Consider the following 18,339-nt stretch of genomic DNA (forward strand, 5'->3'; position numbering starts at 1 on the left):
CAGAGAGAGCCACTCACACTTCCAGCCACTGCCAGCCCCTCACACTATAGACCATAGAGAACCACTCACACTCCCAGCCCCTCCCAATATAGAGAGCCACTCACTCCGAGCCACTGCCAGCCCCTCACACTGCAGACGTCTGCCAGCCCCTCACACTACACTTTCTCCAAGGGGTAGCATGAATGAAGAACATCTCCTGACCTCAACAGTTCCATGCTTGGTTCATTTGTACAGCGCCCACCACAGACCTTGTTCTTCACGCAGCACTTGCTGACTCGCTTTGTTGTTTTCCGGTTTTTAACATAGAATATTTATTGTCACTCAGATAAATGGTTCCCAATGAATTGGCATCGAAAGGATGAAGGGATAAGCGGGCCCTGGCCGAGTTCAACCTGCAGACTGCACAAAGCGGTCAGAGGCTAGTGCTTAACCCACTGAGGTACCTTATTCGTCTACTTTAGGGACCAGTGTCAATCAAGGACGGCCTGGCTACTCCGGACAAGGGCGACCCTCCTTCCCTGACCCACAGGACTAGCGGCAAGTGCTTAACCCACTGAAGTATCTTATCCGTCTGCTCTACGGACCAGTGTCAATTATGGACTGCCTGGCTCCTCCGGACAAGGGCACCCCCTCCTTCCCTGCCCCACAGGGCTAGCGGCTAGTGCTTAACCCACTGAGGTACCTTATCCGTCTGCTCTAGGGACCAGCGTCAATCAAGAACTGCCTGGCTCCTTCAGACAGGAGCACCCCTTTGTTCCCGCCCCACAGAACTCTCCGAGTGTGGGGTGTATCTAACAAGGAGTGCATAGGAGCAGGGGCGTAGTCATCATTAGTGTAGCAGGTGCAGCAGCACCGGGGCCGAGTCTGAGCGAACCTTTGCGTCTCAATTATGCCTTTATTTGGCTTTGTCCTTCCCTGCAGTGGACTCATCTCGCCCTTGCCATACCCCTGTATGGGAGGCGGGGATGGTGGGGGGGGGCTGTGGAAATAAAATGAGACACACACCCGGTGGACAGGTATCAGGGAGGCATCGCTCTTGACAAATATAGCGTATCTGCCACCGTGCAGCCTACCTCAAAAAGCATGTGTGGCGCGTCACTATAGTTACATGCTGATGACATTACCTCACCCACGTCATCCGCAGCCAGCTGCGCGAGGGACATGGAAATCGGGCCACCCGGCCCCATTTAAAGCCTTCTCAACGGGAAGTGTGACTCCATCCAGAGTCCAACATCTGCCTCTGTGCCCAGGACAGCGCCTAGAAGCATCATAGGTTCAGGTAGAGCGATGTTGTTCTGCCTCGTGTCACAGCCCCTGTTCTTTCACTCTGTTTTCTGCCCCCCCCCCCCCCCCAAAAAAAAAGACAACAACAAAAAACCGCAAAGCTACGCGCCTAGCCAGCCGTATAACATGTATAAGGCGCTGTATAAATGCTGCTATACAAATACCAGCATGTCATCAGGAGAACGTGGCATTGGTAAGGAACGCGCGCCCACAGGGGGCAAACTGGAATCTCTGAATTTGGGCAACCAAATCTGCAGATGTCAAGCGCCCCAAACTCCCCCTCCCTCACACACGGGTCAAAATGGCACTTTCAAGAGAGGCAGACCTCGAACATGATAATATACAGGGCCGGCTCTAGGGCTGTGCTACCGCACCGGGCGCTGCCTTCCGGTGGGGGCGTTGTGTTGGAAGTATATTGTGATTCAAAAACACATGTTCCTGGTTTGAGGCAACAATAGAAATGTCAAGATGACTCTGGTGATTAATGTTCTTAGAGGGAGATCGGGGGTTTGTCTAGTGGAAGGGTGACTCCTGGAAAGGTAGCGCAGAGGGTTAAATGCCTGCTGCAAAGAACATGTACCATGCAGATCACAAAGTGCACATAATGTAAACAGGACAATGGGTTTCTGCTTTTGTCAGAGAGATCCTTTTGTTACTTGCAGTTTATAAGTTAAAATCCTAACATATAACAGAGAACTGTCATCAAAGAGCTGCCTGCAAACTACAAGGTATAGATTAGAGAGATAGGATTTTTCCCCCAGTCTTTGATTATCCTAATGTTGCAAAAAAAAGTTAATTTGGGTAGAAATCAATTCTGATTTTTAAAGTGAAACCCCAACCATGGTGTTCCTTTCTAAATTCTGAGTTTGAGCTTCTCCAGACCAATGACTATTAAACTTTACTGCCTACTAATATGGTTGTCATATGACGTCTACACCTTGCATTCCTCTGTCTTATGTAACGTTTCCTATTCAGTGATTTACACATGTATGATTGATTGTCTCTGTGTAATGTGTGTGATGTAAAGTGCTCTAACACCTTACACTGGTATGAGTGGCACTATAAAACCAATTAAATGCATCTGAGAGAGAGCGGTTATGGAGACTTGAGGAGCACTGTTTGAGGGAATCCCTGACAGAGGTGGTCACTGGGGGGCACCAACAAACACTGTTGCACAGGGCGCTACCAGCACTAAAGCCGGCCCTCTTTTTTCCCCAGATACGGAACTGGACAAGCCTAGCTAAAAAAAAATTAACACGCAGGCAAGTTTTCAAAACAAGAAGATATCGAGTTAAATGAACTAGCTTAATTGTGTGATCTTGAGCGAATGCTTTCCTCTTCCTGGGCTTCAATGCACTTCTCTCTCCTAGCAAGGGTGTTTGTTAAAAAGGTGACCCAGTATCAGCCTTTATCTAGAAATCTAAAATTGCTTTTCTTTTGATCTCGCATTGTCAAGACCTTTCAATTGTATTAAAATGATATATGTATATATAGTAGGTATACATATAGTGGCTTTCAGTCTGGCCTCTTCATCCGTTGGTCTGTTATTGTGTCATTCAGGTTTTTTCTGCTTTTCATGGCTGGGTCAGCCCATTGCAGGTATTGGTCAACTTCACTGTCAGTCACAGTCTGCTGTCTCACAAGCAGCACGTCCACTAGGCCTGGGCGGTAAATTCCGTTCCGCTCATGGAATTTGCGGAATTTCGGTATTCTGCGGAATTTTTTGCTTGTTCGCGTTCTCAAAATGCGTGTTCGCGAGATATTTCCCCCCGAGCACGCAAACAGCGTTCACAAACGAAAAAAGCATTGCAAACAAGCAATTCTGCATGTTTGCGGAATTTCTGCGTACTCGTGGAGATTTTTTACCATTTTGCAGAGCTTTGCGTAGCGCAACTACGCAAATTCCGCCCACCCCTAAGTCGTCCACACACAAGGCACTTCCCTCTTGTGCCAGAGACTGCTATGGCAAAGTGCGCTTTTTTGAAACAAAAAAGTAAGAATGCCCAAGGCTACGCACCTGCGCGCCTTGAGTGGTACTTTACCTGAGAATATTTTTTGGCAGCCTACGCAGCAACCCTACACACATACCTACTCCCTGCTGACGAGAGGCAACTACCTCGAAACACGTGTCCAGGGATGGCTAACGCGACACTCATTTTCATTTTAAACTTTTGGCATAGGCGTCCCCGCCGACGCTACTTCATGGACCACAATTCTTTGGGGTAACACGCTGGTAGGACTAGCAGAGTGCGGCCAATTGGGTTTTTAAAAAAGTAAAAATGTTTGCCATATATGTATATGGGTTCAAGCTAGCCTGGCTGATGAGGGGTGTTACCCCAAAACCGGTCCCAGGATGCTTGTTTCCGGTTCAGGGAAGACCTGGCTTGGCAGTTTGGGCTGGACTGTTCCCACGAGGCACAGGGTCAAGACTGATTTTCATATAGCTGGGTCTGAACTGAGGTGGCGAAGTGAGCTAAAGAATGATGATGGATTCAATCTAGAAATGTGACTGGGGGTGAGTGTCTGAAAAGTTTCAGCGCTCCGGCCATTATTTTCTGTGTTTGCCTAATTAGAATAAAACACTTCATACTAATTATTGGCTGGTGAAAAAGAAAGGCCATTTTGTAAAATTACATGGAGTGAAAGGGCCACTTTCCTACCCACTAGAATTCACCAACTCTTGTACACATCGCAAAACTCCTCTGCTCTCTACAGCTACCCGTGTATGTGTGCATAAACACACGTGTTCCTGTGCTGCTGCCATTGCCCATGTGCAGCGCCTGGTTGCTTCTTCAAAGCACGCACGACGCAGGAGCTGTGTGGCCAGACTGACGGGGCTCGGTGATTGGTCCGTTTCCGGCATCACATTTTAATCCTAAGAAGTAAGATATGTTGGGTGAAGTGATGCGTTCAGATGTGGAAAGAAGCTGGCCGGAGGACCCAGCAGGTTTCCCACCAGCTGCAGGACTGTGTACACACATTTTGGGATGAAACTATGTATCTGAGAGAGGCCAGTGTAGTTTGGCTTACCAACAGCGCTTTACCTGCCCTCTTCAGGGGGTGGGGGGGGCGGTGCAATACTTCCAGTGGGAGAGAGTCCCAGCACTTCTCAGGACACGCAGCTTCTCTTGGGCAGTGAGTACCTACACTTCTTTAATTCCATTTCAGCCACTGCTTGCCAACCAATTTGCATATTATGTGTTATGTTTGTGTTACATAATTAGGCACCGTTGTCGCCGAAATAAGTAGCGCGGCGGACAGATACATGGTACACATCTAAATGTAAGGCGCGGGGGACAGATACATCGCACACATCTAAATGTAAGTGGCTACTCACGGCACTTTCTTTCCTCTATTTTTTAAAGCATGAACGGGAGTCTTTCTGACCAAAACGGATCGGAAAATGCATTTCATGCTAAAAAGTAGCGTTGATTACCGTTTTGCATTTCACCTAATTCCCCCCCCCCCCCCCCCCCCCAACATTTCACATAATTAGTCAAATGCAGGTTCTGCACACCCCTGATTATGGTACATGTAGTTCATCTTGCTGGGGTTGATAAATGAAACACCTTTAAACACGGGTAGGCAGCAGTGCCCCTGGTTTATAGTGCTATGAGGTTACAAGGTTCTGACAGAGAGCGCTATAAAAATAAAGATATTAATCGTATTTTCTTCTTTTTCTCCTCCCGGCGCAGAGAACAAAGAGCAGGGCCTCGTCCTCAGTACTTGCAAGGAGGGGGGTACCAGGCCAGACACCCCGAAGATGACCCAGGCAGGCAGCTTTCTAATCTTTCCTGAATTCCTTTCGAGTGCAGTCAGTCTTTCGGCGTGTGATGCTCAGACGGACCGCAGCGATAGGAGGCCGCCCCTACACCGCCCCCGCCCCCCCCCCCCCACTCCAAACCTGCCTACATCCTGTCCACGCCAGCTGCCCGCAGCGTCCAGACTTCTGCTCAAAACAAAAATGTGTGCAATTTCCGCTCTCTCCGCGGAGCTTCCAGACCTAGAAGACAGGTGGAATGAACCCAAATGTGCAAAAAAACGAACTCCAAAGAGATGGCGGAAACGCGGCGCATGCGCAGACACGTGGCACCGCAGACAAGGGTACCACACCCGCACTGCAGCCATTTGTGCAAACACGGCAGCCCTTCGGCTTCCTGGGGCGCACTCCCGGTTGGCGGGGTGCCCGTCTTACCTACGTTTCTGTGACAGTCCAGAGATTCGATGAGTAGGGAGGTAGGTGTTAAGAAAAGGGAAATTTACAGACTACGAACAGCGCTGCGCCCTTAGGGTGTTTAGCGTAGGCAAGCACACAGGCACGCGCCCATAGTGTGAGCAGGGACAGGGTTTGAGGCTTACACACTGCACTACTTATACCACGAGCGTAGTGTAGGCCAACACTGACTCTATTGCAATGTTTGTATTGTGTGGAGAACGATGTAGGCTCACACACACAGGGCAAACAGTCATTATTTGTATCCAGTGTCCAGTGCCGGCAGACACAGGCTGTAAACACTGTCCTGATTCTATCCGGTGCCTACTGCAGGCAGACACGGGTTGTAAACAATGCACTGATTCTATCCGGTGCCTACTGCAGGCAGACACGGGTTGTAAACAATGCACTGATTCTATCCGGTGCTTACTGCAGGCAGACACAGGTTGTAAACACTGTACTGATTCTATCTACTGCAGGCAGACCCAGGTTGTAAACACTGTACTGATTCTATCTACTGCAGGCAGACACAGGTTGTAAACATTCTACTGATTCTATCCGGTGCCTACTGCAGGCAGGCACAGGTTGTAAAAAATGCATTGATTTCATCCTGTGCTTACTGCAGGCAGACAGGCTGTAAACACTGTCCTGATTTTATCCAGTGCTTACTGCAGGCAGGCACAGGTTGTAAACAATGCGCTGATTCTACCCGGTGCCTACTGCAGGCAGACACAGGTGCCTACTTCAGTCAGTCACAGGTTGTAAACAATGCACTGATTCTATCTGGTGCCAACTGCAAGCAGACACAGGTTGTAAACACTGCACTGATTCCATCTTGTGCTTACTGCAGACAGACACAGGTTGTAAACACTGTACTGATTCTATCTACTGTAGGCAGACACAGGTTGTAAACACTGTACTGATTCTATCTCCTGCAGGCAGACACAGGTTGTAAACACTGTCCTGATTGTATCCATTGCTTATGCAGGCAGACACAGGTTGTAAACACTGTACTGATTCTATCCGGTGCCTACTGCAGGCAGGTACAGGTTGTAAACAATGTACTGTTTCTATTCTGTGCTTACTGTAGGCAGGTACAGGTTGTAAACAATGCACTGATTCTATCCAGTGCCTACTGCAGGCAGACATAGGTTGTAAACAATGCACTGATTCTATCTGGTGCCTACTGCAAGCAGGTACAGGTTGTAAACAATGTACTGATACTATCCGGTGCCTAAGGCAGGCAGACACAGGTTGTAAACAATGTACTGATTCTATCCGGTGCCTACTGCAGGCAGGTACAGGTTGTAAACAATGCACTGATTCTATCCAGTGCCTACTGCAGGCAGATATAGGTTGTAAACAATGCACTGATTCTATCTGGTGCAGGTTGTAAACAATGTACTGATTCTATCCGGTGCCTAAGGCAGGCAAACACAGGTTGTAAACACTGTTCTGATTGTATCTATTGCTTACTGCAGGCAGACACAGGTTGTAAACACTGCACTGATTCTATCTGGTGCTAACTGCAAGCAGACACAGGTTGTAAACACTGCACTGATTCCATCCTGTGCTTACTGCAGGCAGACACAGGTTGTAAACACTGCACTGATTCCATCCTGTGCTTACTGCAGGCAGACACAGGTTGTAAACAATGCACTGATTCTATCTGGTGCTAACTGCAAGCAGACACAGGTTGTAAACACTGCACTGATTCCATCCTGTGGTTACTGCAGGCAGACACAGGTTATGAACACTACGATGCCCGTGTCCAGTGTTAGATTAGGCAGGCCATACAGTAAATGAGGCACTGTTTCTACCATGAGCTTTGTGTAGGCAGAACCTGGAATAAACAATGTGCTATTTGTATAATGTGCATGTTGGAGCCAATACACGTTGCAAAATCTCTCCTCTGCTAGCAGGAAGTCCTTAGTAGGCAGACACTGGCTGTAAACAAAGCTGCATTTTTACAGTGTGCTTTTGTTAGGGATGTGGCATTCACGGAGAGAGGAGGGTAGCATCCAGGACTTCCTGTTATGTGACATGTTCCATATTAGGACTTCCTGACACGTGACACAATTCCTGTCCTGTGAGTTCCCTTCCTGTGAGTTCCCGCTCTAAAGCCTCACATTTGTCTGATAAAGAACTGATTGGCCTTGAAGAATGAATAGCCCACCTACAGGATGATGCAGTGCTGATGACAGCCAATTACACGCCATGTATGCTGGGTGGGCGCTGACTGGATTGGACAGAGCTTTGCCTAAGGTTATTTTGTGTTCCTCAGGGTTCTCTCCACCCTCAACAGCCACTATGGACTAGATTTGGGTACTCACGTGCCCAGGACGTCGCGGAACTCGTAGATCTCCCGGATGTCCTCAGCCTTCTTCTTCCAGCTGGGTCCATCGTCTCCAAGGGGCATTGTGAAGCTCTGGTACCTCTTTGTTCCCTCTTGAGATCCTTGAGCAGGTGGAGTTAGAAGTAAAACTGTGACAGAGGAGACAAGAAGAGACCGGGTTACTTTCCAAAGTCCGATTGTGTTGGTTATTTACACTGGAGGTTGTGATGGCCTCGGACCACCCCATGGTGCCCGGGGTAGGGTGGGGTAGCACAGGTTGAGGGAAGGATGGCCTCAACAAAGGTGGCCTCAGACCACCCCATGGTGCCCGGGGTAGGGTGGGGTAGCACAGGTTGAGGGAAGGATGGCCTCAACAAAGGAGGCCTCAGACCACCCCATGGTTCCCGGGGTAGGGTGGGGTAGAACAGGTAGAGGGAAGGGAAGGATGGCCTCAATGAAGGGGGCCTCAGACCACCCCATGGTGCCCGGGGTAGCGTGGGGTAGCACAGGCTGAGGGAAGGATGGCCTCAATGAAGTGGGCCTCAGACCACCCCATGGTGCCCGGGGTAGCTTGGGGTAGCACAGGTTGAGGGAAGGAGGGTCTAAACAAAGATGGCCTCAGACCACCCCATGGTGCCCGGGGTAGCGTGGGGTAGCACAGGTAGATGGAAGGAGGGCCTCAATGAAGGGGGCCTCAGACCACCCCATGGTGCCCGGGGTAGCGAGGGGTAGCACAGGTAGATGGAAGGAGGGCCTCAATGAAGGGGGTTCTCAGACCACCCCATGGTGCCCGGGGTAGCGCGGGCTAGCACAGTTTGAGGGAAGGAAGGCCTCAATGAAGGGGGCCTCAGACCACCCCATGGTGCCCGGGGTAGCGAGGGTTAGCACAGGTAGAGGGAAGGGAAGGAGGGCCTCAATGAAGGGGGCCTCAGACCACCCCAAGGTGCCCGGGTAGGGTGGGGTAGCACAGGTTGCGGGAAGGAGGGCCTCAATGAAGGGGGCCTCAGACCACCCCATGGTGCCCGGCATAGGGTGGGGTAGCACAGGTAGAGGGAAGGATGGCCTCAGTGATGGTGGTGAGGAAGGAGCTTTGAGAAAGGTATTTCCTTTCTCAAGAGGCGCGTATCTCTCTGGTTACGTTGGCAATGCATTGTGGGTAGCAGGCCTTAGGGTGCTGAAGGTCCCTCAGGAAATGAATGGGAGAAGCACTGAAGGAGTTGGTGAGGAAAGAAGTAGGAGAGGGGGTACACACTCCCTGTCAATACCCCCAATTTCAACTCACATTTACATAACATTGAGTAAAATACTAAATGTTTATGGAACAAGACGGGCAAAATATAAAGACAAATAGAAGGGACATGCGTCCGTGTGACAAGATCCCTTCCGGTCACATGGACCTTTAAAGCGTTCTACTTTACTTAGGGAACCAATGCATTCTGGTAGTTGTAATCTAATCTTACACTGACAGAACCAAAAGGAGCAACACAATTCATTGTTAACAGTAAAAATAAAAGTAAGGTCAAGGTCGGATATTAGGTTTTGCAGTGACCGGGAGCCATATGGTAACCATCAGATGAAAGCAATACCAAGAAAGAATGTTCCAGAACACAGTAACAAGTCGAGGTTTGTATGAGTATGTCATTTCATATGCTGCCATACGGGTTTAGGGATCATAGTGTGGTCAAAAGGCATATATATGCATGTATATATTCACCAAAAAACACAGGTTCCAGGGATGTTATAGTTAGGAATTAGCATTTAAAAAACCTTAGATATTTACGGAAAAAGCTACAGGTTACAGGGGCGTTATAGTTAGGTTGGCATTTCACTCGTACAAAAACAGAGAAATGTAGCCGTTATAGTTAGCTGAGCTAACTATAACTCGCGCCCCCGCAATGCACTGCTGATGATGTCACATATTACATCACTTATGACATGGTCAGCGACATCACCGGGCTTTGTTTAAAAAAAACCCAATTCAGCCGGATTCACGGATCCAACAAGAATCTTGCTGAATTTTTTATTTTTTTTCAAAGAAGCTTTTTTGGCCCTTGGGGTCCTTGTGGGAGGCCTAGGGGGTCAGGGTGTTTCTACCCCGACCCCTTTTCTTGTTTTCCATCATTTTGGACCTTTTTTCTTGTGACTCGGTTCAACCGAGTCACAAGATGGCTGCAAGTACTTCCTGGGTTCAAGTGTTGGCAGCCAATCAGATTGCAGGCTTGAGATCAAGCGGGTTTACGGATCCTCTACGGCCACAGTTGTATATATGAGAAATGTTTAAAATTCTCAGGAACTACTGAACGGATTTACACCATTTAACAAAAAGAGTTCTTTCTGGACCAAGAGCTACCTTTCTGCCAAATGTGGTGTAATTCCATTCAGTAGTTCGGGCTGTAGCTGCGTCAAGAGTTTCCTACTGAAATTAACATGCAGAAAAAGCGTTTTGGGACCCCCCCTCCCTTTTTCTTTGCCCCGCTTGACGAATCATCCCAAAGTTTTAAAGACAGCAGCTAAAGTGAGTGGGCCATTAGTTTTGAAAATTTTGCGAAGATTCGTCAAACGGCACCAAAGATATTGGAAAAAGAATAAACTCTGCCGACACCAAGGCGAGACGAGGCTAGCTCTTCTGCACACGGCGTCCATGGAAGGCTCCATGTCGGTGGCTTCTGGAGGCCACTGACGGAATGTTGTGGAAGAACCTATTGCACTGTTAATGAAAGAGAATACAAGGGCTTGGTGCTAAGGAATGAAGACAGGGCAGCTCGTAGCATATGAAGGCTGGACGCCCACATCTTGAAGAGTGTGGGGTAATATCAATATACGCGTGCTGGTAAGTAGACACAAATCCCCCTAGAGGTGGCCGAGCCACTGAAAGCTAAACCAAAGCTTGAGCCTCAAGCCTGTTTCAGGCTCAGCTTGAGGTCCCGTTAGAACCTCGAGCCCATAACAGGCCAAGCTTTCATATACTCATATACTCCGCAAGACCTTCAAATGGATCCCCCCTGACTCCAGGAAGACCGTCACCCACACACTCATCACCAGCAGACTGGACTACGGAAACGCGCTCTACGCCGGTATCAACAAAACACTTCATTGCGAACTCCAGTCCATCCAAAACGCCACAGCCAGACTTGTCCTCGATATCCCATAACATGACCACATCAACCCAACACCTCCACAAACCCCATTGGCTCCCTGTTGTAAAAAGAATAACCTTCATACTGCTCACACACACCTAAAAAACTCCCCACAACACCAGGCGCCAATACCTCAATGCAAGAATCTCCTTCCATGCCCCCAAGAGAAACCTTTTCTCAGTCAAGCTAGCCCTAGCCACGGTCCCCCGCATCCACAGGGCCAGAGCGGGTGGCAGGTCCTTCTCCTACATCGCAGCCAAGACCTCGAATGACCTCCCCCACTGCATCAGATGAAGCCCAACACTGCTCCTATTCAGAGAGGATCTCAAGACCTGGCTCTTCAGATGACCACGGAGCTGCTCGAACCCTCCCCTCCCCCCAGCAGCTTGAGACCCTCACGGGGAAGTGGCGTGCTTCAAAAAACCCGATTGATTGATTGGGTTTCAGCCTGCCACCTTCACTGTACCCTCATGCACAAAGGGGTAAAAACAGAGCATAAACATTTGAGATACAAAGAAGAGACGAATAGCTACCCATTCAGAGCTCATTTGTACTATACGAAACTAGAAAACTGAATCGCCGCTTTCTTGCTTAACCAAACTGTGGAATCTTAGACAAATATCTTATTTTATCTTTCCTCTGTTTCCTCACTGACGCTCATCAAAATAAATGAGTTTAGCTAATCAGCAGCACAAAAATCTATTGTGTTTGATTTAATTGACTATAATGTTGCTCTGTCTATAACAATCCAGTCCTCATACAGGGTTTACTTGACAACTGTCGTGTCTTTTAGTTCAATAATGGCACTGTCGCCAGAGTGGGGGCAGGAATGGTTTTAAGTTCATGCTTGAACACTATCTCTTTTAATAAGTACTTCTCAGAGCAGCGCTATAATGTGACATGTTAATGTCAAAGCTTCCACAGGTAAAAGAAATACCATTTTAAATGTTTTTTATGCGCGTAAGTATATTTTATGTGATGTTTGTTGTATGATGTACGTTGCAATCATTTTCATTGCCCGGGTCTGACATGGCTCGCTCGGTTAATTTGTTGGCTCGCCCACCTCTACATACTACTTGGGGTGAGCGACCATCCATACCTAAGTTTGTTTTTAATCATGGTTTCAATTTTCTGTTGATTTGCCTTCAATGGAAGGGAATGATTCACACTTCACATAATAAATAATAAAAACAACTCAAAATATGTACCTGGCGCACCTTTCTGGCACCGAGCAGCAGATACCTGGCACACTTTAATAGTGCGTTATCCGAGAACTTCAGTTATCTTTATAGTCTGCTCTGACGGCAACAGTCATTGGAAAATAAACAATCACTAGCAAAGCCAGTAGGCCCTGCGGTGTAGACCTGCTGCCTTAGGCAAGGCTTTTTGCCAATGCTCTGCTGCATCAGAAAAAAAGAATGAAAAAACAGTGCAGTGGGATGTACGTGTTCACACGCACTGTGCTGCTAGGGTGACCCAGTGTGATGACAGTAGCGCATGCAATCATCAATACAGCATGAAACAGCCGCCATTTATTTCTGCTTTAAGAAGCTTTGTACATTTTATGAAAATTGTAAAAACAAAATTAAACCTGGCAACCCCCGACTAACTGGCTTGCATCCTAGGTTGCTGCTAACTCATCTGGTATCTGCTCACTGGGAAGGACCAATTTTAGACTTACCCTCAACCTGGCAAGGATTTTATATTTAATCACACAGATACTTGATTCTAGGTGAACTTTAAGAAGGGCAGTCCCCAAACAGTCATTGTGTGCCTAAACATGATACACATATTAACATACATCTTCAGAACTGTATGCAAATTTTATACTTCTGTATTTTATGAAACCACCACGATTTTATCGGATCGAGCACTGTTTTAAGTTGCATGTGTTTTTATATGCAGCTGTTTTGCTAAGATTTTTATTAATCAAGCAATAAATATTACTTACTTACTTACTTTAAGATGGCAGTTGCGCCTTGGAACATTAAGTTTACAAAACTGAATTAAAAAAAGTATAGATAGGTTTTAATAAGAGGAGTGGCGCAGTGGCAATTAGGATCTGCGGGGCTCTAAATCAAAGTTAACGGTGACGATAGATGTGGGGGAGCAACGGAGCAGCAGGCGGTGGAGCGCCGGGGGAGACGTCATCATGACGGAGAGCAATGGGTAGTGGGCCGAGGGGCAATGGAGGTGGTTGCGGTAGGGGGGCTAACAAGGCATGTATGCACTCTGCATGGGGAGGGAGGGGCAACACAAAGAACGGAGGGTGTATTTTAGGGATGAGCAGCACACAAGAGAGAGCGAGAAAACACATGCACTCTCATGGAGCTGAAATTAGAAGAAAAAATGCTGTTCCCCGAATATGTGCAGTGGAAAGATACAAGTCATCCAATCAAAAGCATGTTAAAGAAGCTAGGCTCGGGGAGGGAAACACAAGAAGAGGAAGGAAAACCATTGATTAAGAAGCAAGCAAATGAGGGACAAGATAACTAACCAATGGTTAGCAATCGGCTGGTTCAAACTCTGCATAAGTGTAGGTATTACCCACAATAAGTCAGAAATATGGTCCACAGAATGGGTCTTAGAAGACAAATTCTTAAATTTAGACCAAGGATTGCCCCGTATCGGTATCAGCAATCCGGCGACATCAGTGAACTTCATTCCAGAGTGAAGTTCACCGAGTGAAGTTCGCCAACGTGGTGGGATTGCTGATATGGATATGGGGCAATCTTTGATCTAAATTTAAGTTTTTGTCTTGAAAGACCTATTCTATGGGCGCAACGACCTAATGGTAATACCAGCCCCGAAGAAGAGGGTTAATCTTCAAAACAAGTGCTGGCTGCCCGTAAAATAATTCCAAATAAAGATTCATTTTGTCAATCACACAAAGACTACAGTGGATTATTCTCCGCACATGAAACTTAGAATGTACTGATGATTTTTAAAGGGGTAGAGGTCATCCTATACCTCCGTAAGGTTAGACTTTAACTTACTTCAAGACCATTGGAGTTGGGCTTGGAGGAGAAGGTGCCGCGGCCATTATACCTTAACATCCATTTGTTGGTATCAATTGAAAATGGGTTCACTGTAATGGCAGTGCACTGCCACACCATGCATACTCCACTCTACGCAACTCCACACTACTACACTCAACACCACACTACGCCACGCCACTCAATGGCACTCTACTCCACTCTACGCCCCTCTACTCTACAGCACTCTACACCACTTCACTCCTCAACGCTAATCCACTCTACGACACTGCCCCACTCTGTGCCACTCCACTGTACGACACTCCACTCCACAACACTTTAATCCACTCTTCAACACTCCATTCTACTCCACTCTACACCACTGTGCTCCACTCTACTACACACCACTATACTCTCCCAATCCACTCTCTGACACTCCGCTCTACAATAGTCTACTTCATTCTGACACTCCACGATACTTCACTTTGCTCCACAACACTTTACTCTAATCTACCCCATGCCACTATACTCCACCAGTCCACCAATCCAATCTCTGACACTCCACTCTATGATAGTCTACGCTACTCTACTCCACTGTACTCCACAACACGTTACTACACTCTATAACACTCCATTCTACGACTCTCCACTTTATGACACTTCACAAAACTTTACTCCACTCTACGAAACTCCACTCTATGACATTCCACTCTATGACACCAAACTCCACTCTACCCTACTCCGCTCTATGCCCTTCCACTCTATGATACTCTACTTCACTCAAAATACCACTCTACGCCACTCCACTCTGTGACACGCTACTCCACTCCACTCTTTGAGCCTCTACTCCAGTCTATGAAACTTCACTCTACTCCACACCGATCTACTCCACTACACTCTATACCAATTCACTCTATGACAATGCTCTAATCTACACCACTCTACTCTCCAACACTCTAATCCAAGCCACTCCAAAACCCTCCACTTTACACCAGTCTATTCCACGTCACTCTACACCACTTCACTCTTCACCACTGCTCACCACTTTATGCCACTCCACTCTACAACACTACTCCATTCTACAACACTCCCCTTCACCTACTCCACTCTACGACACTCAACAGCAATTTGCTCCACTATATGTCACTCCGCTCTACGCCACTCTACTCCACAGCGCTCCACTTTATGACACTCTATTCCACTTTGAGCCACTCCACGTCAATTCACTGTTTAACACTTTACTCCACTCATGACACTCCCCTCTGTGACAATCCACTCCATGACACTCAACTCCACAACACTCTACAACACTCTATGCCACTCTGCGACGGTATACGCCACTCCAGTCTACGTCACATTACTGTAGTCTGCAACACTCCACTCTATGACACTCTAATCCACCCTATGCCATTCCACTATACGCCACTCAACGACACTCTACAACACTCTACTCAACAACATTCTACTCCATTCTGCAATACACCACTCTGACACTCCACTCTACTCTACGACACCCCACAACATTCTGCTCAACTCTACACCACTGCACTCTGACACTCTACTCCACAACACTCCAGGCCATTTCACTGCACTTTATTACATGCCACTCTACAGCACTCCACGCCACTGACCTTTCCACTATGCCACTAACTTTTTTGCCTTGATTAACACCAGCCACACTGGTGTACACTGGTGTACAACGAGGCTGAAACACATTAACAAAGCCAATAGCTCTCACATAGGCAGGACCTTTTGGGTTTGCCAAAGCGTGTTCAGTACTACTGGGTCTGAGACCCGGCCCACTTAAAGCCCTGACTGTACGTGGAAAACAGAAAAGGACAATGATTCAAGCGGGAGAGCTGCCAGAACAGCTCCAGAAGGGCCATCTAAGAGCCACACAAAGTTACCGTGATAAACGCGAGTACAGTGAAGAGTACAGGGCGCGTGGAAGAGAGGACATCTCCCGTAGGCAACAGGAACCCACCCCCGTCTCGCGGGACAGACTCTGGGTACAGAAAATAAAGAAAACTCAAAGAGAAAGAAACGATGCGTCAAGGACACACAGCGCTACTGGGGGGTGGGGGGAGAATACAAATGGCAGGGCGAGAAAAATCCTCCAAACTTATGTTGGACAAGGTGTGAAACCAACCGCAGCTCTACTTCTGCCACTTCCTTCCAGCTTCTGAGTACGCCCCGCCCACTTCCGGTTCTGAGAGGACGACTCAGGCCCTGTCGGAAGGAGCCTGGGGTTGTGAAGCCTCTTGAGCTCTTCCTCCACAGGACACACAAACCAACACCCCCCCCCCCCACACACACACACACACACACACCTCACACCCCCCTCACTCAACCACGGATGAGGTGTTCCTTTGTAGTGCTTTAATAGCGCAGGCGACGTGTTCCTCAACGTCAGAGAAGGACATCTTTCGAAACAGTGGGTGCAAAGGGCACGAACCGCCGGTTACACTGGTAAAGAATGGTTCTGGCTGGAAGAGTAAAGTTCTCACTCCAGCGCCCGCAGAGGTTAAATAACTGCCCTCAGCAGTACAAATACGGCGAAAACAAGCATTGGCAAACTGGCAAAACCAGTGTGTCTGATCTTCGCAAGCTGCTGCTGATGACCGTTTTTTTATTGCAAGCATTAAACCCAAAAATAAAAAGCAAAAAAAATGAAACTATGCAGAGACCTAGGTTTGCGCCATGCACAAAGATAAAAGACCACTTAACCAAGCACTCAAATCGCAGGTAGCTACAATGTTACAATCAGTTTATAGCATGAACATAAAAAAGTAGAGAAGGCAACAAAAATAGTCTATATTTAATGTTATTGTAAAACATTGAAAGAGCAAATCCCGAACCAGCTTCATAGGTGAAGAGAAAGGGGCTATTTCAGGCAGATGTGAACAATGTGCACAGATGTTGTGCAGTTACTGAAAGTGAAGGCGTTTAGTGAGTAAAGTGGGCGGGGCCACTGCCTCATGCCCTGTGGGCGGAAGCAGAAAGTGAATGACAATTTAGCAGACCAATGGATGAACCCTCTGACCAAAACCCCCTCGCTGTGTGTTATGTATGTTTGTTTTGGAAAAACACTAGTCTGGCAAGACAGCTAGGCCTGCCTCAGGAATGCAGCTTGATTCCGCCCCAGTGCTGTGATTGACAAGACGCTGAAAGCAGGTCTCAGAGGTTCACTCATGCAGTCTATTTAAAAACCCCATTGACAATGCGCCGCGACAGATGAATGCTGTGACGAGGGATGTCTTCCGTTCGGTGGATGCAAAGAAAGAGGGTTGTGTCGTAAGAGGAGGGTAAACGCCATTCATGGATGGCATGACGCAGCTTCCGCCATCATTGCGGTCCTCTCAGAGGTGGGACGGCCCGCGGGTATCACGAATCCTCCATTGACAGCTCTCAAGTGCAGTAATCTGCTCATACAGCCCAGGATTTGTATCTGCTGCATTCTTTAGGCTTGAACAGTACACAGTGGACCACAAGTACCAGCATGCAAAGAAGGAAACACCTGGAGTGACTGGCCTCTTACGTGGAAGCAGAAACCGCGGCCTCTGAAAACAGGGACGGGATCGGTCGCTTCTGATGACCGCCACGTTACCAGTTCAATTTCAGCGATAAATGCCCTCAATTAACAGTGCACCACCATTATTTACAACCTCTTGGCAACCTCTTTGTTAACAGAGAAGAAGGACTACCTCTGCTATCTCAATACTATGACAAAAGCAGTGTGTGTTTAGAGAGCGTGGATGTACCATAAAGGGTTTCTACCTGCAATTGGGAGGTAACCGCTGCTCTCTGCTCTCCAGCGCAATGGCCCTCTTTGTATTAACCTCAGAAGGTGAAAGTCTGAAGGGTCCTACCAGGATTTACACTTGAGCTCATGTCATCAAGCTCACCTTCTTGTAGAGGATGCAACCGGTCAGGGAGTCCCCAGACCAGCTGAGTGTAGTCTGTTTACTATATCTACTGACAGACTTGCATAAACTAAAATAAAGTACCTCCCTTCCCTGCGGAGGGTATGCTGTCCACTAAAGGTGTTCAAGGTAAGGTAAAATAGAAACCTTTCCCTGGGGGGAGGGGCTTCAGCTCCTGTTGAAAGGTTTACCAATAACAACAATGCTACACTTTTGTATCCCAACCCATTGGGTATTGTCCCCAGCTCCATGACATGCGCATGGCTTCTGGGGTGAGTCACAGACATGGCCCGATGACCCCAAGCGTCCGTCTGATGGCCTGAGGCCAGCTTGTGTCCAGAGTGGGCAGGTGTCAGAACCAGGGCAACTTCCAAGGGCCAGAAACTGGATGCTCAGATCTCAGAAGAAGAGGATGGCACGGAAGATGCGGAAACTGCACCACACTCGGAAGAGTATGCATGGCGTGTGGAGG

At 47.8% G+C, this 18,339-nt stretch overlaps 1 protein-coding gene across 1 annotated transcript in view; it reads right to left on the reverse strand.

Moving 5' to 3' along the window:
• CAMK1 (calcium/calmodulin dependent protein kinase I) overlaps positions 1-18,339 on the reverse strand; it is a 456,222-nt gene that overhangs the window by 346,683 nt on the left and 91,200 nt on the right. The window contains exon 2 of the mRNA XM_085624276.1: positions 7,831-7,981. Within this exon, the coding sequence (XP_085480402.1) occupies positions 7,831-7,916 (86 nt within the window). The 5' untranslated portion in view covers positions 7,917-7,981. The remainder of the gene's footprint in view (positions 1-7,830; positions 7,982-18,339) is intronic.

Source organism: Triturus cristatus, chromosome 9 (genome assembly GCF_964204655.1).
Source record: "Triturus cristatus chromosome 9, aTriCri1.1, whole genome shotgun sequence".
In the NCBI taxonomy this organism is placed as follows: domain Eukaryota; kingdom Metazoa; phylum Chordata; class Amphibia; order Caudata; family Salamandridae; genus Triturus; species Triturus cristatus.